Here is a 13,716-nt window from a genome sequence, read left to right as displayed (position 1 = left end):
ATTTTAGGTATGTCTCCTGGCTACAACTTATGGTTTTTCGGTCTTTTAAAATTGCAGGACGATGCAAGCCTGTCTGCAAATTAGGATCAGTAGTTCAATGTCTCTACTCATTTCAGATAGTTGGTGAAACTTCATATTAGTGGAGTAGTGATGCTGATTAGGAGGACACTGTCACCAATTTGTCAGCATTGCCCATTAGGGCATATGCTATTACAATGGTACAGTGACAAGGATTTTTCTTTGAAAACTTACCCTAGATAACTTGATTCAAGTGGCATACTTTTAGAAAAGAATGCCAGTAACAAAAGGACAATGCTCTTGCAGACATTGCTGCACCCTTGTTCTAGTTTCATTAGTTGCAAAAATTGGCCAAGCAGAAGTACTGTTGTTTAGGAGGACACAGTCACTAATTTGATCTAGGGGACACAGTCACTAATTTGATCTAGTTTTATTAGTTGGGTAAAATTGACCTAACAGAAGTACTACTGATTAGGACACTCTCATTCATTTGTTATAGCTTCCTTAGTCAGGAAAATTGATTCAGCAGAAGTACTGTTCTAGTATGCATCTGGAAGGAATAATTTGTGACATACCCAAAGAAAGGAAGGCTTTGTGGAAAATGTGCATAGACATTGCCCACGCTACCAGATACTACTCAGCTTCAACTGATACATAGAAATGTAGTTCCTATTCAGGATAATGCAGATATGTATGTTGTGCTATTCTCCTTAACTTCAGTTATTTGAGAGTCAACTAAAAAGAAGTTTTCTGATGTATAATACAGGCTGAGGTGATGGTGGCAGAATGGAAAGAATACGTTTGGGACATACCGGAAGAAAGGATGGCTCTATGGAATCATTGCCAAACTCTGTTTATGCGATTCTCATTCCCTCCTCTGCAGGTTTTATTTCTATTTTATCCATTCTAGTCACACACTAGTAATTTGTAAATTCTCAAATTGACTGTGCAAGAGTAACTGTTGATCTGATGCACATTTCTAGGCTGGGTCATTCTTTCTGAAGCATGCAGAAGCAATAGAGCAAGAAATCTCTCCGGCAGAACTGCATGGGATACTTTTATTAGCTCTTCAATGGCTTAGTGGATCTATCACACACACTTCTCCGTATTACTCTCTTCCATGCTTCCTCTATTCATATGTTAAGGAGTAAGACATGCCTGATAACTTAAGTTCTGTTAACTTCTCTGTGGTAGGGTCTATCCACTTCACTTGCTACGTGAGCTTGAGACAAGAATATGGCTTTTAGCAGTGGAGTCACAAGTTGAGACACTAGAGGGTGGTGGCCGCAAATCTATTATCAGAAATTATCCTGTATTAGTAAATCAAAAGCTAGGGCAAGATGTGATGGCCACCAGTGGCCCTGACTACATCAACCTCACAGCAAAGGCAGTTGCTGCTGTGGATAATCATCTGAAGAACTCACGACTAAGAAGTGCAGATCTGAATACAAATGAACGAGACAATAGTGTGCAAAGTCGGCCATCTGCTCATCAGGATCATGTGTCTCCAAGTGCCACGGCAGGTGGAGTATCAAAGCTTAAACGAAGGCCAAAAAATTATGCTCTGCACAAGAGAATCCATTTTGAAAGGTCTGGTAAGTTGCAAGCTGAGCAGGAAGGCAATGGAATGACTACTGGAACTCCACTGAGGAAAGTTGAACCAAAGGGAACAACAGTTCATCAAGAGGAGCCCAAGGAAGATCCTGCTGCAGGTGAAGATCAGATATATTGGGAGGAACGGGTCGGTGAACAAGAGTTAGAACGGGCAGTTCTCTCACTTTTGGAAGTAGGGCAAGTGTCTGCTGCAAGGCAACTTCAGCAGAAGCTGGCACCTGCCCACGTACCGATGGAACTCCTCCTTGCTGAAGCAGCTTTAAGTATGGCCATGATTTCAATGCCAACAGTGAAAGGTTCTGTCGACTCTTCCACACTCCATCCTTCTGTTACGGAGTGCCTCTTGTCTTCTAGCTTCATTGATGACATCTCGGCAGCTTCACCTTTGGAGGTACCTATGTCACTGCTTTAATCAGTACAGTTTTAACATTGCCTTCAGAAAAGCCATATTTAGATTGTTTGATGCTGTTTTCTGATGGGTCAAGGTTCTTGTCAATTTGACAGCTACTGGAGGCACTAACCAAAATATGTCGTGAGGGTTGTGGCCGTGGGATATGCAAAAGAATTATAGCCATTGCACGGGTTGCAGAATTTTTGGAAATGTCATTTTCTGAGGCATTTGAAAAGCAGCCTACGCAGCTACTACAGCTTCTTTCCTTGAAAGCACAAGACTCTTTTGCAGAGGCTACACTTCTTGTGGAGACTCATTCAATGCCAGCGGCAAGCATTGCAAGGATCCTTGCAGAGTCTTTTCTCAAGGTAGATCATTTACTGATGATTCTAAAGTTGTGAAGGGTTGTAGTTACTAAAAATGGGCTTTTCCTGCATATGGCAGGGTCTTTTAGCTGCACATCGAGGCGGATACATGGAGTCTTCACTGAGGGAGGAAGGACCAGCACCTTTACTCTGGAGACCTTCTGATCTTTTGAAGTGGGCAAAGCTATGTCCGTCTGAACCTGAACTGGGTCATGCTCTCATGCGCATTGTGATTAGTGGGCATGATGTGCCTCATGCTTGTGAGGTATTCCTGGAAATAAAAATTTACACACTGATGAAAGCATGTTTAACCAGTGTGCATTTCACCCTCTCTGCTGAACAAGCACTTCTACTTTCAGGTGGAGCTGCTAATCCTTGCACATCACTTTTACATGTCATCAGCTTGTCTTGATGGCATTGATGTTCTTTTAGCTCTGGCAGCAACACGTGTCGAGTCATATATCTCAGAGGCTGATTTTGCATCTCTAGCACGGTTGGTGACAGGCATCAACAACTTCCAAGCACTGCATTTCATGCTTGATATATTGATAGAAAATGGACAACTGGAGCTTTTGCTTCAAAAACGTGCTGCAGTAGAAGCTGCTATGGAATCATCAGCTTCTGTTCGTGGTTTTAGGATGGCTGTTCTGTCAACATTAAAACATTTTAATCCCCATGATCTGGATGCTTTTGCAATGGTGAGGAATCTGTGTTGTTGAGGTAGAAAAAGTAAGGACGAATGGTTGCTTAATTTATTCATCCTTTCTAAGCAATGTATCTAAGTTCAGTCAATGCATGTGCAGGTCTATGACCAATTTGATATGAAACATGAAATGGCTCGCCTTTTGGAATCAAGAGCTCGCAAAGTCCTGGAGCAATGGCTTGTTCAGCATGATCCTGAACAGAGTGAATACTTGCTGGAAATGATGTGCTTTAATGTTGAAGCAGCTGAAGTCTGGTCTGGGGTGGATGCTGGTAACAAGGCAAGATGGAATTGTGCTCAAGCCTCACTGATTTCTCTGCAACTTCGAATGCCTGAAATTATGTGGCTTTCTCTTTCTGACACAAATGCACGAAGGCTCTTTGTGGAGCAGTCTCGTTTTCAAGAGGCTCTTGTGGTGGCTGAGGCCTATAAGCTCAACCAGCCAGGTGAATGGGTACCAGTTCTCTGGAATCAAATGCTTCACCCAGGTTTTGATCAGTTTCTTGGTGAATTTGTCGCTGCTTTACCCCTTCCTCCAAGCATGCTTATGGAATTAGCTAGATTCTATCGAGCAGAGGTCACAGCCAGGGGTGACCAGTTGGATTTCTCCACATGGCTGAGCCCTGGGGTGATGCCTCTGGAGTGGGCACGGTTTCTGGGCAAGTCATTTCGCTGCCTTTTGAAGTATGTACGGGATGTGCGATTGAGAGTTCAGCTTGCAACACTGGCAACTGGTTTTTCAGATGTTTTGGATGTATGCATGCGAATACTTGATAAGGTCCCTGAAACTGCTGGGCCTCTCATTGTTCGCAAAGGGCATGGTGGAACCTACCTACCTCTTATGTAGCAAGACCATGTGGTCTTGTATGCCTGTATCATAGGGAAATCACAATGTGGAGTTTGCTGTTGGAGAAAGCATTCGATGGCATTGTACATTAGTTTGTGGAAGAGTGTACAGTACAACAATTTTATGCGTGAGAAAATCTACATTGTTTTTGTAAATGAAGGATGTAGTGTGTAAAAAAGGCGAATAAAGTTGCAGCTGGTAGTTGAGTGCATCATGCACAGCAAGGAGTGCCGCAGATACCCTGATGTTGCACTTGTATGCATTTTGTATTTTGTTTGAAAGGCGGTCAATGCAAAAGCTAGAAGCACAGAGGCACTTATTGTGTCCTCTGTCACCTGTAAGGAAGCTGCCAATAGACCAGGCATGTGCTAGAGATGACAGCTAGGAGGTCTACATAAATTCATCAAGAACCACATCTACATTCATTCATTTGTATTTTATAGCGAGAATAACACTGGAGGTCAAGTGATCTAAATCACAGTTGGTGCAGATTTTGTTAAGGCCCTTCGTCAAAAGTCCTTTTTGTTTGAGGGTTTGAGAGTGGATCCACTGGCATATGCCTTTTATGTTCTAGAGTGTGTGCACACGTGTGTGTGCGGCAGGCACACATGCGTGAGATTCGTTTAAGCAACTTGTCAGGTTGGATCCTATACAATTGAGGGTGAAATGTGATCATTAGAAGTTACCTACATGATGGCCGCTTCTTGATTAAGAATAATGCAATTTATGATCATGGCATGTATGCAGTTTTTCTTGCCTCTGAATATGAGGAGTAGGGCTGAAATTGATGCCTTTATGTCTATGTGGAGCCAAGAAAGACTCACTTTTCACAGGGAGACATCTCTATAGTGAATCGTGTTCTCACTCCTCAGGGTATTCTTACGACTTTCCCTCGAGCTCAATTGATGCGTGTCTTGGGTAATTACTATCAGCCTCTATGAAATTGGATTCAGACTACGATTGAGCCTTTGGACAGTGCCCATCTTTAGAAGCTCATTTCCTAGCATTTCATACTACTGTTGTAGCCTGGGTCTTAGGAAATTATCATCCCGACTGCTTTTGGGGCAATAAATTACCACCTAAGGAGAAGCATTTCTTATGGAAATGTATGCTTGGCATTTTCCCATTGGGTTCAATGCTTGAAAGGGTTGTTTTTGCTACTTGTAGTGATTTTTTTGATATCTTTCCCTACATTTTTTGGAGTTTCCCATGGGACTTTGTTTCCATCCTTTCCACTTTGGCAAGTTGTTTTGGATGCCAAATAATAAACAAGAAGGCTGTACACACCATACGCTGCACTTCGTTAAAAGAAGCACTCTGTCGAGTTGCCTAGCCTGCCTCCCTATGCTTGGGCGAGACGTATCTCGGTCAAGATTGAAGCCTTTTGCTAATTTGTTTTCGTGTGCGCGCTTGACAAACTGAATAAATAGAATCTTCACAATGTAGCCATCTTTTAAGGCCATTGTTTTTTGTGTGCGCATGTGCCTTAGACAAAAATGTTTGTTTTTTCTCTTTTTAAAGAAAATGCACAACACACCCAACAAGACCCCTTATGGCCTAGGATTGGGCAAGAGATAAGTGAACTTTATGTAGGACCCCAAGGGATGTTTGCTTTCAATAACACAATGCTTCTAGTTTTCTAAACATAATCTTTTGGCAGCATAGGAGAAAGTCTTAAAAGGATCCCAAAGTAGTGCTTTGAACAACATATATGCATAGTGGTAAGCCCTTAGAGCAAAAATTGTCTACTTTTGATTGATGACTTGTTTTGGACTAGTTAATGGATTTGAGTCCAGAGATGTAATCTAGATATAATATCCTTTCTAGGATTTGCGTGTTTCCTTGTGTAGTCATATTCCCTAACGTTCAACTTTAACAATGCCCAGTACCATTGGTAGTGTTTGAAGTGTAAGACAATTTGCTAGGATTTTCAGTATCCCTTTGATCTAAATATCAGTCATTAGTCGAGATATGTGACAAAGAGCCATGTTAGCATTGTTTCTATGTAGGGATTGCATGGGATTCTCATTCACTTTACCAAGGAGGACCAATTGAGTGATGTAGTCATTACTCAAGAGTAGATCCTTCAATTCACTCTGAAATTAGGTGTCCACAACCAACTAATGCACCAATCAAGACTTGAATCTATGAGAATGTGCATATGATCAAAATCGAGAAAGAGTGAATACTAATGGAAAGAGATAAACTCAAGAACACAAGACCTCAAAATGAACAAGCAATGGAATCCATAAGGTGAAGCATGGGATGTAGAGTATAATATCACCAAGGTATTGGTACAATGATGACTAGCAACAATACCTCTAGTGTACCTTTCCAAGGATGTAAGATGATGTGATACAATGATGGAGAGTAGATGAGAGCATATAGAAGTCCTGGGACAAGACTTTAGAGCGTCATATAAGACCTTGAAAAATTATACAAACCCTAAATCAATGGATGTTGAAACCAACGCTAACATGAGACTCAACCCAACTCCTTCCATTACGAGAAAGTTGATGAGGTCTATAAGTCCAACCACCTTGTCAATGTTCCTCTTTGGCGTGAACTTGTGAACGATGATGACATCACTAGGGCTACAAAATTGATCCCTTGGTCCTCCCAGCCTTAGTTGTACGACTATAAATGATATCCAAGTCTATGATAAAGAGTCAAAGTTGACCTTGCCTTTCTTCCCCTTGTTCAAAAATGTTGTTAGCTTCTCATAATCGTTCTCGAGATGGCCCTTCTTGTTTCAAAAGTACTTCACATTCTTCTTCTTGTCACTCCTATTGGTTATAAAAGCTCGAACATGCAAGTGCCATCTTAACATGACAACCTCCTTATAGCTTGAGTGCATACTCATGCGACAATGACATAGATATCGTGAGAAGAAGCTCTCTAAATTTACCGATATCTGAGAACTCAAGGCATTGGCCACACAATTAAAATCAAAAGGTAGCTTACAAAGCACTAGCCAAACAAGAGGCGCTTTAAGGAGAGGGACTCGCATGTTACAAAGATGCTCTTGGATAATTGTCACTTGGAGAAAGAATGACTAAATGAAATTTGTTCACCCAAACTTGATGGTTTGAAGATGACCATAGACATCAACAACATGCATGAATGATGAAGTCTCGTATATTTGGCAAAGCTTTGCCCACATCTTGGGAGAACTTCCATAGAAGTGATTGTGGTAGGACTTCCTTTAAGATGCATTGGAGAAGAGTTGAATATGCAATGGTATCGTTAGAGTCCCAATCAACAATTGTCTCCTTGGAGTCGTCCAAGATGGAAGTGGAGATGGTAATTGTGGATGAGGAGTTAATCAATAGACAATATACCCACAAATGTTGTTGCACAAACCAAACCTTCATTACAACACTCCTAGGTAGAGCAACCATGCCATTTAAGGTTATCATGAATAAAATAATGGGGAGATGCCATGAGAGTGAATGAGGATACAAATTAGAAGGAGATTTCTAGTGCAATGGTGGTAAAAACAGCTTGATCAAGAGTTCAAAATTCACAGACAAGCAATCACGAGGACAAAGAGTAGAGAACAAAAGAGCCAATCTCTAAAAATAAAAATTCAAAAAGCAATATTGTAGGATTAGATTTTAAAAAATAGTAGGTTTTACTAATCAGCAATAATCAACCCACAAGTGCAAGATGATTAGAGGTACATATTGGCATGTGGTAATGGTAGCTGTTGTGAAAGCAACTCCAACCTCCATGACCATGCAACAGCCCAAAATGCAAGGTTCATAGCTTCAGGTGCAAGGAAAATAGGTCCCTCACCTCTAAAAACAAGTGGCTTGGCCATATGATTGCCACATAGAGAGAAATATGCAGGAAGTAGAAAAGCTAGAAAAGAAGACTCTAACAACAAAAAAACTAGTTTTTTAGACTTGAAACTATTAGTGTTAGTGCATGCAATGAAAAACTAGCATTGGTTATGTGATACAATGTGAGAATGTGCAAATGATCAAAAGCAAGAAATAGAGAGTGTGAACATTGACAAAAAGAACCAAAATTGGAAATTCCAAATCAAGAAACAAAACACAAGACCACAACTTAGATGAATGGACATGGAATTCGTAAGTGCACATTACAATATCAATAGGGTGTCAACACAATGATAACTCGCATTAGTGCATGTAGTCTCAAATGCAAGATGACGCAAATAAAACCTAGTTGATAGTGGTGAGAAGCATATACAAAAACCTCAAAATGAGACCTTCGAGCATCAATAACAAGATCCTAGAGACAATTGAAAAAATCCTAAATGATTCACCTAATTGCCTCTAAACAACACCCAACTAAAGGCTTAATAGAATGCCTAAAACCCATAATACTTATCAACCTATAAAATCTAAAACCTCACGATTATGAGCCCAATTTTCAATTACAAAGCCATCACTTTTGGGCTAATCTATTAGGATCATGGGGTTCTTATGCATAGAAATAATGCTACTAAAGATATGTAATTATCCATGCAATCGGCAAAGTGGGTGTGGAGGAAAGAGTGTTCTTCTACTCTGTGAAGTCCCTCAATTGTAGACATATTTCAGCTTCTACATGTGCTTATTTTAGCTAGACTTTGAGTCAATATAATAAAATTGATATTTCTTCCCTAACTTTTAACTTCATGAATGTTTTTAAGATCATTCTCCATTACTTAAATAAGTCAATTACATATAAATTTTGTTTCAAAATCAAAATTTCTTTATTTGAGAAAATAGGAATATATCACACAAAGGCTTGCCAATTGTTGATGTCATCTTGGTTAGTTTTGAGCACGAGAATATTTCTAAGAACAATTGTAGAGGTTGGCCAATATAAAAGGTGAGAGACTCATAAAGAAAAAATAGATACAATCCTACATGATTCTCAAGGGTAGGAAATGTTGAACCAAGTCCTTATCTTGTTGAGTTGAAAGCTCAATGCTTAAAGGAAGATCCATTATTTACTTAGAACCAAGAGGGTAAAATTTCTTTGAAAAGGCTAAGCATAAACAAGCAACAAGATTGGAATTTCAATTGAGGGGAAGATCTTGGCCTAGCAAATCTCTTCAATGTTAATGAAAGTTTTTACCTTAGTGAGGCTAGCTATAACTTCTCATAAATTGTGGAACATGAGATAAGGAGCTTGATAATGCATATGAGATAGGAAAGTTTATTATGTACGTGGTTATTTGAAGTATCTTGCATTGCAAACAAAGATCATTGATAGCAATAGAAATCCCATATCATCACATGCCACACTTCACACGAAGAAGTGTGTAGATATTTGAGAACCTTGGATGCAACTTTCATGTGTTTACAAAAATGAATCCTAAACAATTTAAGTGCCAATGATCTCAGTATGTTAACTTGCATGAGTAAAACAACTTAAACTCTAAATCATAGGAGATCCATACTAGTAGCATTCAAAGCCGACAATCTCATAATGTAGGGTGGGCATGAAGAAGTATCATGCTTAAGGGTGTTTGGCCATGATGGATGTGCATGTGCAATTTAGCTGAGTGCATGTGTCATGTCCATAAATAAATACATACATATTTACATGCATGCACAAACGCACACGCACACGCACACGCACACACACACACACCCGCACGCACACGCACACGCACATGTGTGTGTGTGTGTGTGTGTGTGTGTGTGTGTGTGTGTGTGTGTGTGTGTGTGTGTGTGTGTGTGTGTGTGTGTGTGTGTGTGTGTGTGTGTGTGTGTGTGTGTGTGTGTGTGTGTGTGTGTGTGTGTGTGTGTGTGTGTGTGTAGATGGGTACATATATAGTTATGTGTTGATATCTATAGTTTCATTCGGATTGTATTACCATGCCATAAGAATATAGTTATGTGCCTTAAGGTGAAGTTGGCCACTAATAAAGTTCTATGGATATCCATGATTTGCATCACTATGCCACTAATAAAGTTTTGGCCAAACTTCTCCTACTAGATTTTGGCCAAGTCACTATCCCTTAGGGTGAAATTGCTCTTCTCAAAGAACATACATGGTAAACAATTCGACTTTATGCATGGAAGATGTATCCATGATGCAGTAAATCTCATCCTCTCCATGGATTGTGCCATGAGCTTACAAACTAACTGTGTCCTAGTCAATATGGATTGGGATAAGGCCTATGATTGAGTAAGCTAGAGCTTTATCATGGCTATTCTTTCAACAAAGTGCTTTGGCCTAGTCTTCTCCAACATGGTGGCTGCCTCATTCAATGGTGCCACTGCCTCTATCACCATAGCTGGAGCAATTTCTTCTCCCTTTTCCTTGAACAAGTCTATACAACAAGGTTCCCCATTATCTCCTTTATTGTTTGCACTCATAATTGATTCGCTTCTATGCATGATCAATAAGCAACTGCAAAATGGTGCTATAAGAGGTCTTCCCTTCCAAATGGATCCCAGTCGCGGTAGTGTAGTTTTTTGTTGATGACAATGCTTCCATTGTCCAAGCAAATAAGGAATCAGTGAGTAGCCTCCTTGAGGCATATGCTAAATTATCTGCTTTGTTAGCGTCTAAGGTGAATCAAGCTAAAACAGAGCTCTTCTTCCTCTAGTGGAGAGAACCATAGCAATGGATCATGCACCTAGGATTTAAAATGGTCTAGCCCAATGAATTGGTAAGATGCTTGCGTGTTCACATAGGAATTAGATTTGCTTTAAGACAGAGGTTTAAATGGTTCTTTTTAAAGTTCCAAGAAAAGATCAAGAGATGGATGGGAGCTCCCCTATCCTTTGTAAGGAAATCGATAGTTATCAATACTATGTTGGTATCCCCAATAGTATATGTTGGACCTCTCCTCCTTTATGTTGCGAGAATTCATATGAATGATTAGTTACTTTGATTTTTATCAAAATGCTATATTTTTGTAAGATGCAAGTATTGTGCAAGGTTTAGATGAAGCATATAACTCTTGATCCACTAATTTACTTTGTTGAGTAATTCTTTTATATTGGACGGCATGGATCTAGTGGAAGTAGAGATTTATAAATCCTATAAAGTATTAGTCATATGTGTCTATTGGATCTCCATGCCATTTGGCCCTGATCCATGTAACTCCTGTATTATATGATCCATATAACATGCAATATGGTGAGTCACAGAATATCTCAAGTGTCAATTCAAAATGCCAATTCGCATTTACATGCCATTTGCCCAATATTCTTGTAACAACTACTTCATAATATCCACGTGTTCATACAATGCATTGAGTCATATTAGACTATGTTCATTATAATACAATTTCTTTTTGCAATATTCTTTGAGTATTCTTGTACTATTCTTTCCATTCTCTTTCATGTAAAATCAAATCTGTACTTTGTGTCGATGTATATATCTATTGTGCTTCAATATCAATGTTTGTGTCTAGCCACAAAAGTGTGAATATCTCTTAATGCTATAGTTGATTCGTACATCATATTGATGATTACTTGTTGTACTTAAAATGCTTATTGTTTAGGGTTTAACACGTACTTGTATATATCTATTGCCTAGGTTATAATAATTAGCATATTTAATGCATATGGGAACTACATCCAAGAGAAAGTGGATGGATAAGGATGGATGAGGTGGCAGTCAAGAGGTCACACATGAATGGATGGAATGTATCCCATAAGCAAAGAGATGGAAGAGTAGTATAGCTGAAAAGCTATAAAACAATGTACTTTCTTCACTATCAAATCAATCAAGTTCCCTTGATACTATCACGGTCTCATTCTTGTTTTTCTTCTTTCCCCCATAGTTCATCTTATCCGCTTGCTCAACCATGTTTTGTAACATGGTATTAGAGCCTCTTTCCTTGAGACTTGTGAGGTACAAATATATTAATAACTACATGTTCTTGAAGAAGCTTGAAGCTCGAGGTTGAAGACTTCCAAGTACATCAAACACATTGGAGGTATGGAAGAGGCTTTTCCAAAAAGCAAGGTATAGCTTTCCCTTGTGTTTATTTCTTAGTTCAATCATCAAAAGAAGGAAGAAGGGCAGACATTTAATGTTTTTTAATTGTCAAGCCTCATCAGTGTTTGCCAAGCAAGGGGTCAACTTAAACGCCTTGCTTAGAGGGACATCTTAAGCAAGGGCCCACAGCTCAAGCTGAGAGGCTGCTTGTGCCATAAGCAAAGGGACTACTTATTAGAGAAGTAAGGGGTTTGCTCTTGTTTATTAGAGATAAAAAATAGAAGAAGGAGAGTGTTTTTCTTCATTCTGTACCTCTAAATTGCATCACCTACTCTGAGAGGATGTTCTCCATGCAATCGGCCCATTCATAACACTTGCAAGACCTAAATGATCAACACTATTTTCTATGAATACGATGGTAGCTCCACATTTTTTCCTTCATTATTCAAGTCTTTTTAAGGTTTTTTAAAAAAACTTATGAACTAAGATTAAATTTCATTTTTCTTAAAACCCCTTTCATACTTACCCATTGTAAACCAATTATTTCTTGAAACTTGTTCACACTGTACCTATGCCAACTAGTTTCAAACGATCCGTGTTCCCACTGTAAATATCTATGTCTAAAGTAGCTATTGTAGAAGTCCCATTCACACTATCGCCTACATAAATCAATTTATCTTCTTAGAAGGTTGTGCCCAATGAGTAATTTAGCTTATTAAATTTGATCAATCCTCATTGTAAGATCCAAAGGATACCTTGTACAAAGTTAGACACTATTGGGCATTAATCTATAAGCCCAATAAGACCTTTCTATTAAGCTTCATGTCAACCCAAGATGTCATTGATAAATTTATGGGATTTGGGTTCCACACTTGGCAATAAAAAATGATGTATCTTCTTATGTGGAAAAGCCTATGGGGTATCATCATTAGGAGAGATACAACAAGTGTGGAAGAGGAATATGAAGAAAACTACGAGAAAGTATTGGAATACATAAGAGTAGGCTCAGGTGATGAATGTATACATCACATTAATGGTATTCCAAGTGCCAAGTTAGCATAGGAAGAGCTCAACAAAGTTTTCAACACTGAATCCAAGCACTCCAAGGTGAAATTACTAATGCAACTTTATAATCTAAGGTTCAACCCAAAAGAATATCTCATAAGTCACTGGAACGAATATAAAGGCATTAAATAACAACAACTTGCTATTCTAAAAAGAAGACTAGATGAAGATAAGGCCAATGCTATTTTATTGGCAAGCTGTGATGATGTAGATGGTTATCAAAATATAGTTGAAACATTATCTAATATGGAAGATTTGAATCCGCATGACATTGCATTCTTATTACTAGAAAGAGAAAGCAAAATTAATTCCACTGGGAGCACTTCAACCACTACTCATGACAATGTCCTCATTACTACAAGAGACTCAAGGCCCATGCAATCATTGTGGATTGACTAATCATGAAGAAAAGAATTGCAGAAACAAAGGTTAACATCAATGCACAATTTGTAGATGCTTTGGTCATTTTGAAAGGAAATGCTACTCCAACCAAGCTAACTATGCAAACAAGCCACTTCAAAATCATGATGTACCTAAATCAAATGAATTCAATGGTGTATTTGCATTGAATGGATATCTATTCTAAATCTTACAATTGTCTAATATTGGCACTGATTATGTAGCCAAGGGGACAATTTTCCAAATCAATCTAAAGCTATTTGCTTACATCCTGGTCACACCACATGCTTATGAATATGATAGGGGACTCGAGGAGGCAATCTTATTTTCTAATCATATCCTTGATCAAGATGGAAATAGTTAATAACCGACCACACATCAAGGGGTTTTTGTT

The 13,716-nt window shown here is 38.9% G+C and overlaps 1 protein-coding gene across 1 annotated transcript in view; it reads left to right on the top strand.

Annotated features, from left to right (window-relative positions):
* LOC148039768 (spatacsin carboxy-terminus protein) overlaps positions 1-4,367 on the top strand; it is a 151,449-nt gene extending 147,082 nt beyond the window's left edge. The window contains exons 19-25 of the mRNA XM_087693879.1: positions 785-901; positions 1,002-1,123; positions 1,213-2,023; positions 2,137-2,391; positions 2,468-2,653; positions 2,748-3,086; positions 3,192-4,367. Of these exons, the coding sequence (XP_087550005.1) occupies positions 785-901; positions 1,002-1,123; positions 1,213-2,023; positions 2,137-2,391; positions 2,468-2,653; positions 2,748-3,086; positions 3,192-3,938 (2,577 nt within the window). The 3' untranslated portion in view covers positions 3,939-4,367. The remainder of the gene's footprint in view (positions 1-784; positions 902-1,001; positions 1,124-1,212; positions 2,024-2,136; positions 2,392-2,467; positions 2,654-2,747; positions 3,087-3,191) is intronic.
* Positions 4,368-13,716: the final 9,349 nt, after the last annotated feature.

Source organism: Lygodium microphyllum, chromosome 2 (genome assembly GCF_053477565.2).
Source record: "Lygodium microphyllum isolate KBCC chromosome 2, Lygodium_microphyllum_v1.1.10, whole genome shotgun sequence".
In the NCBI taxonomy this organism is placed as follows: Eukaryota; Viridiplantae; Streptophyta; class Polypodiopsida; order Schizaeales; family Lygodiaceae; genus Lygodium; species Lygodium microphyllum.
This window is presented reverse-complemented; position numbering and strand designations above follow the sequence as displayed.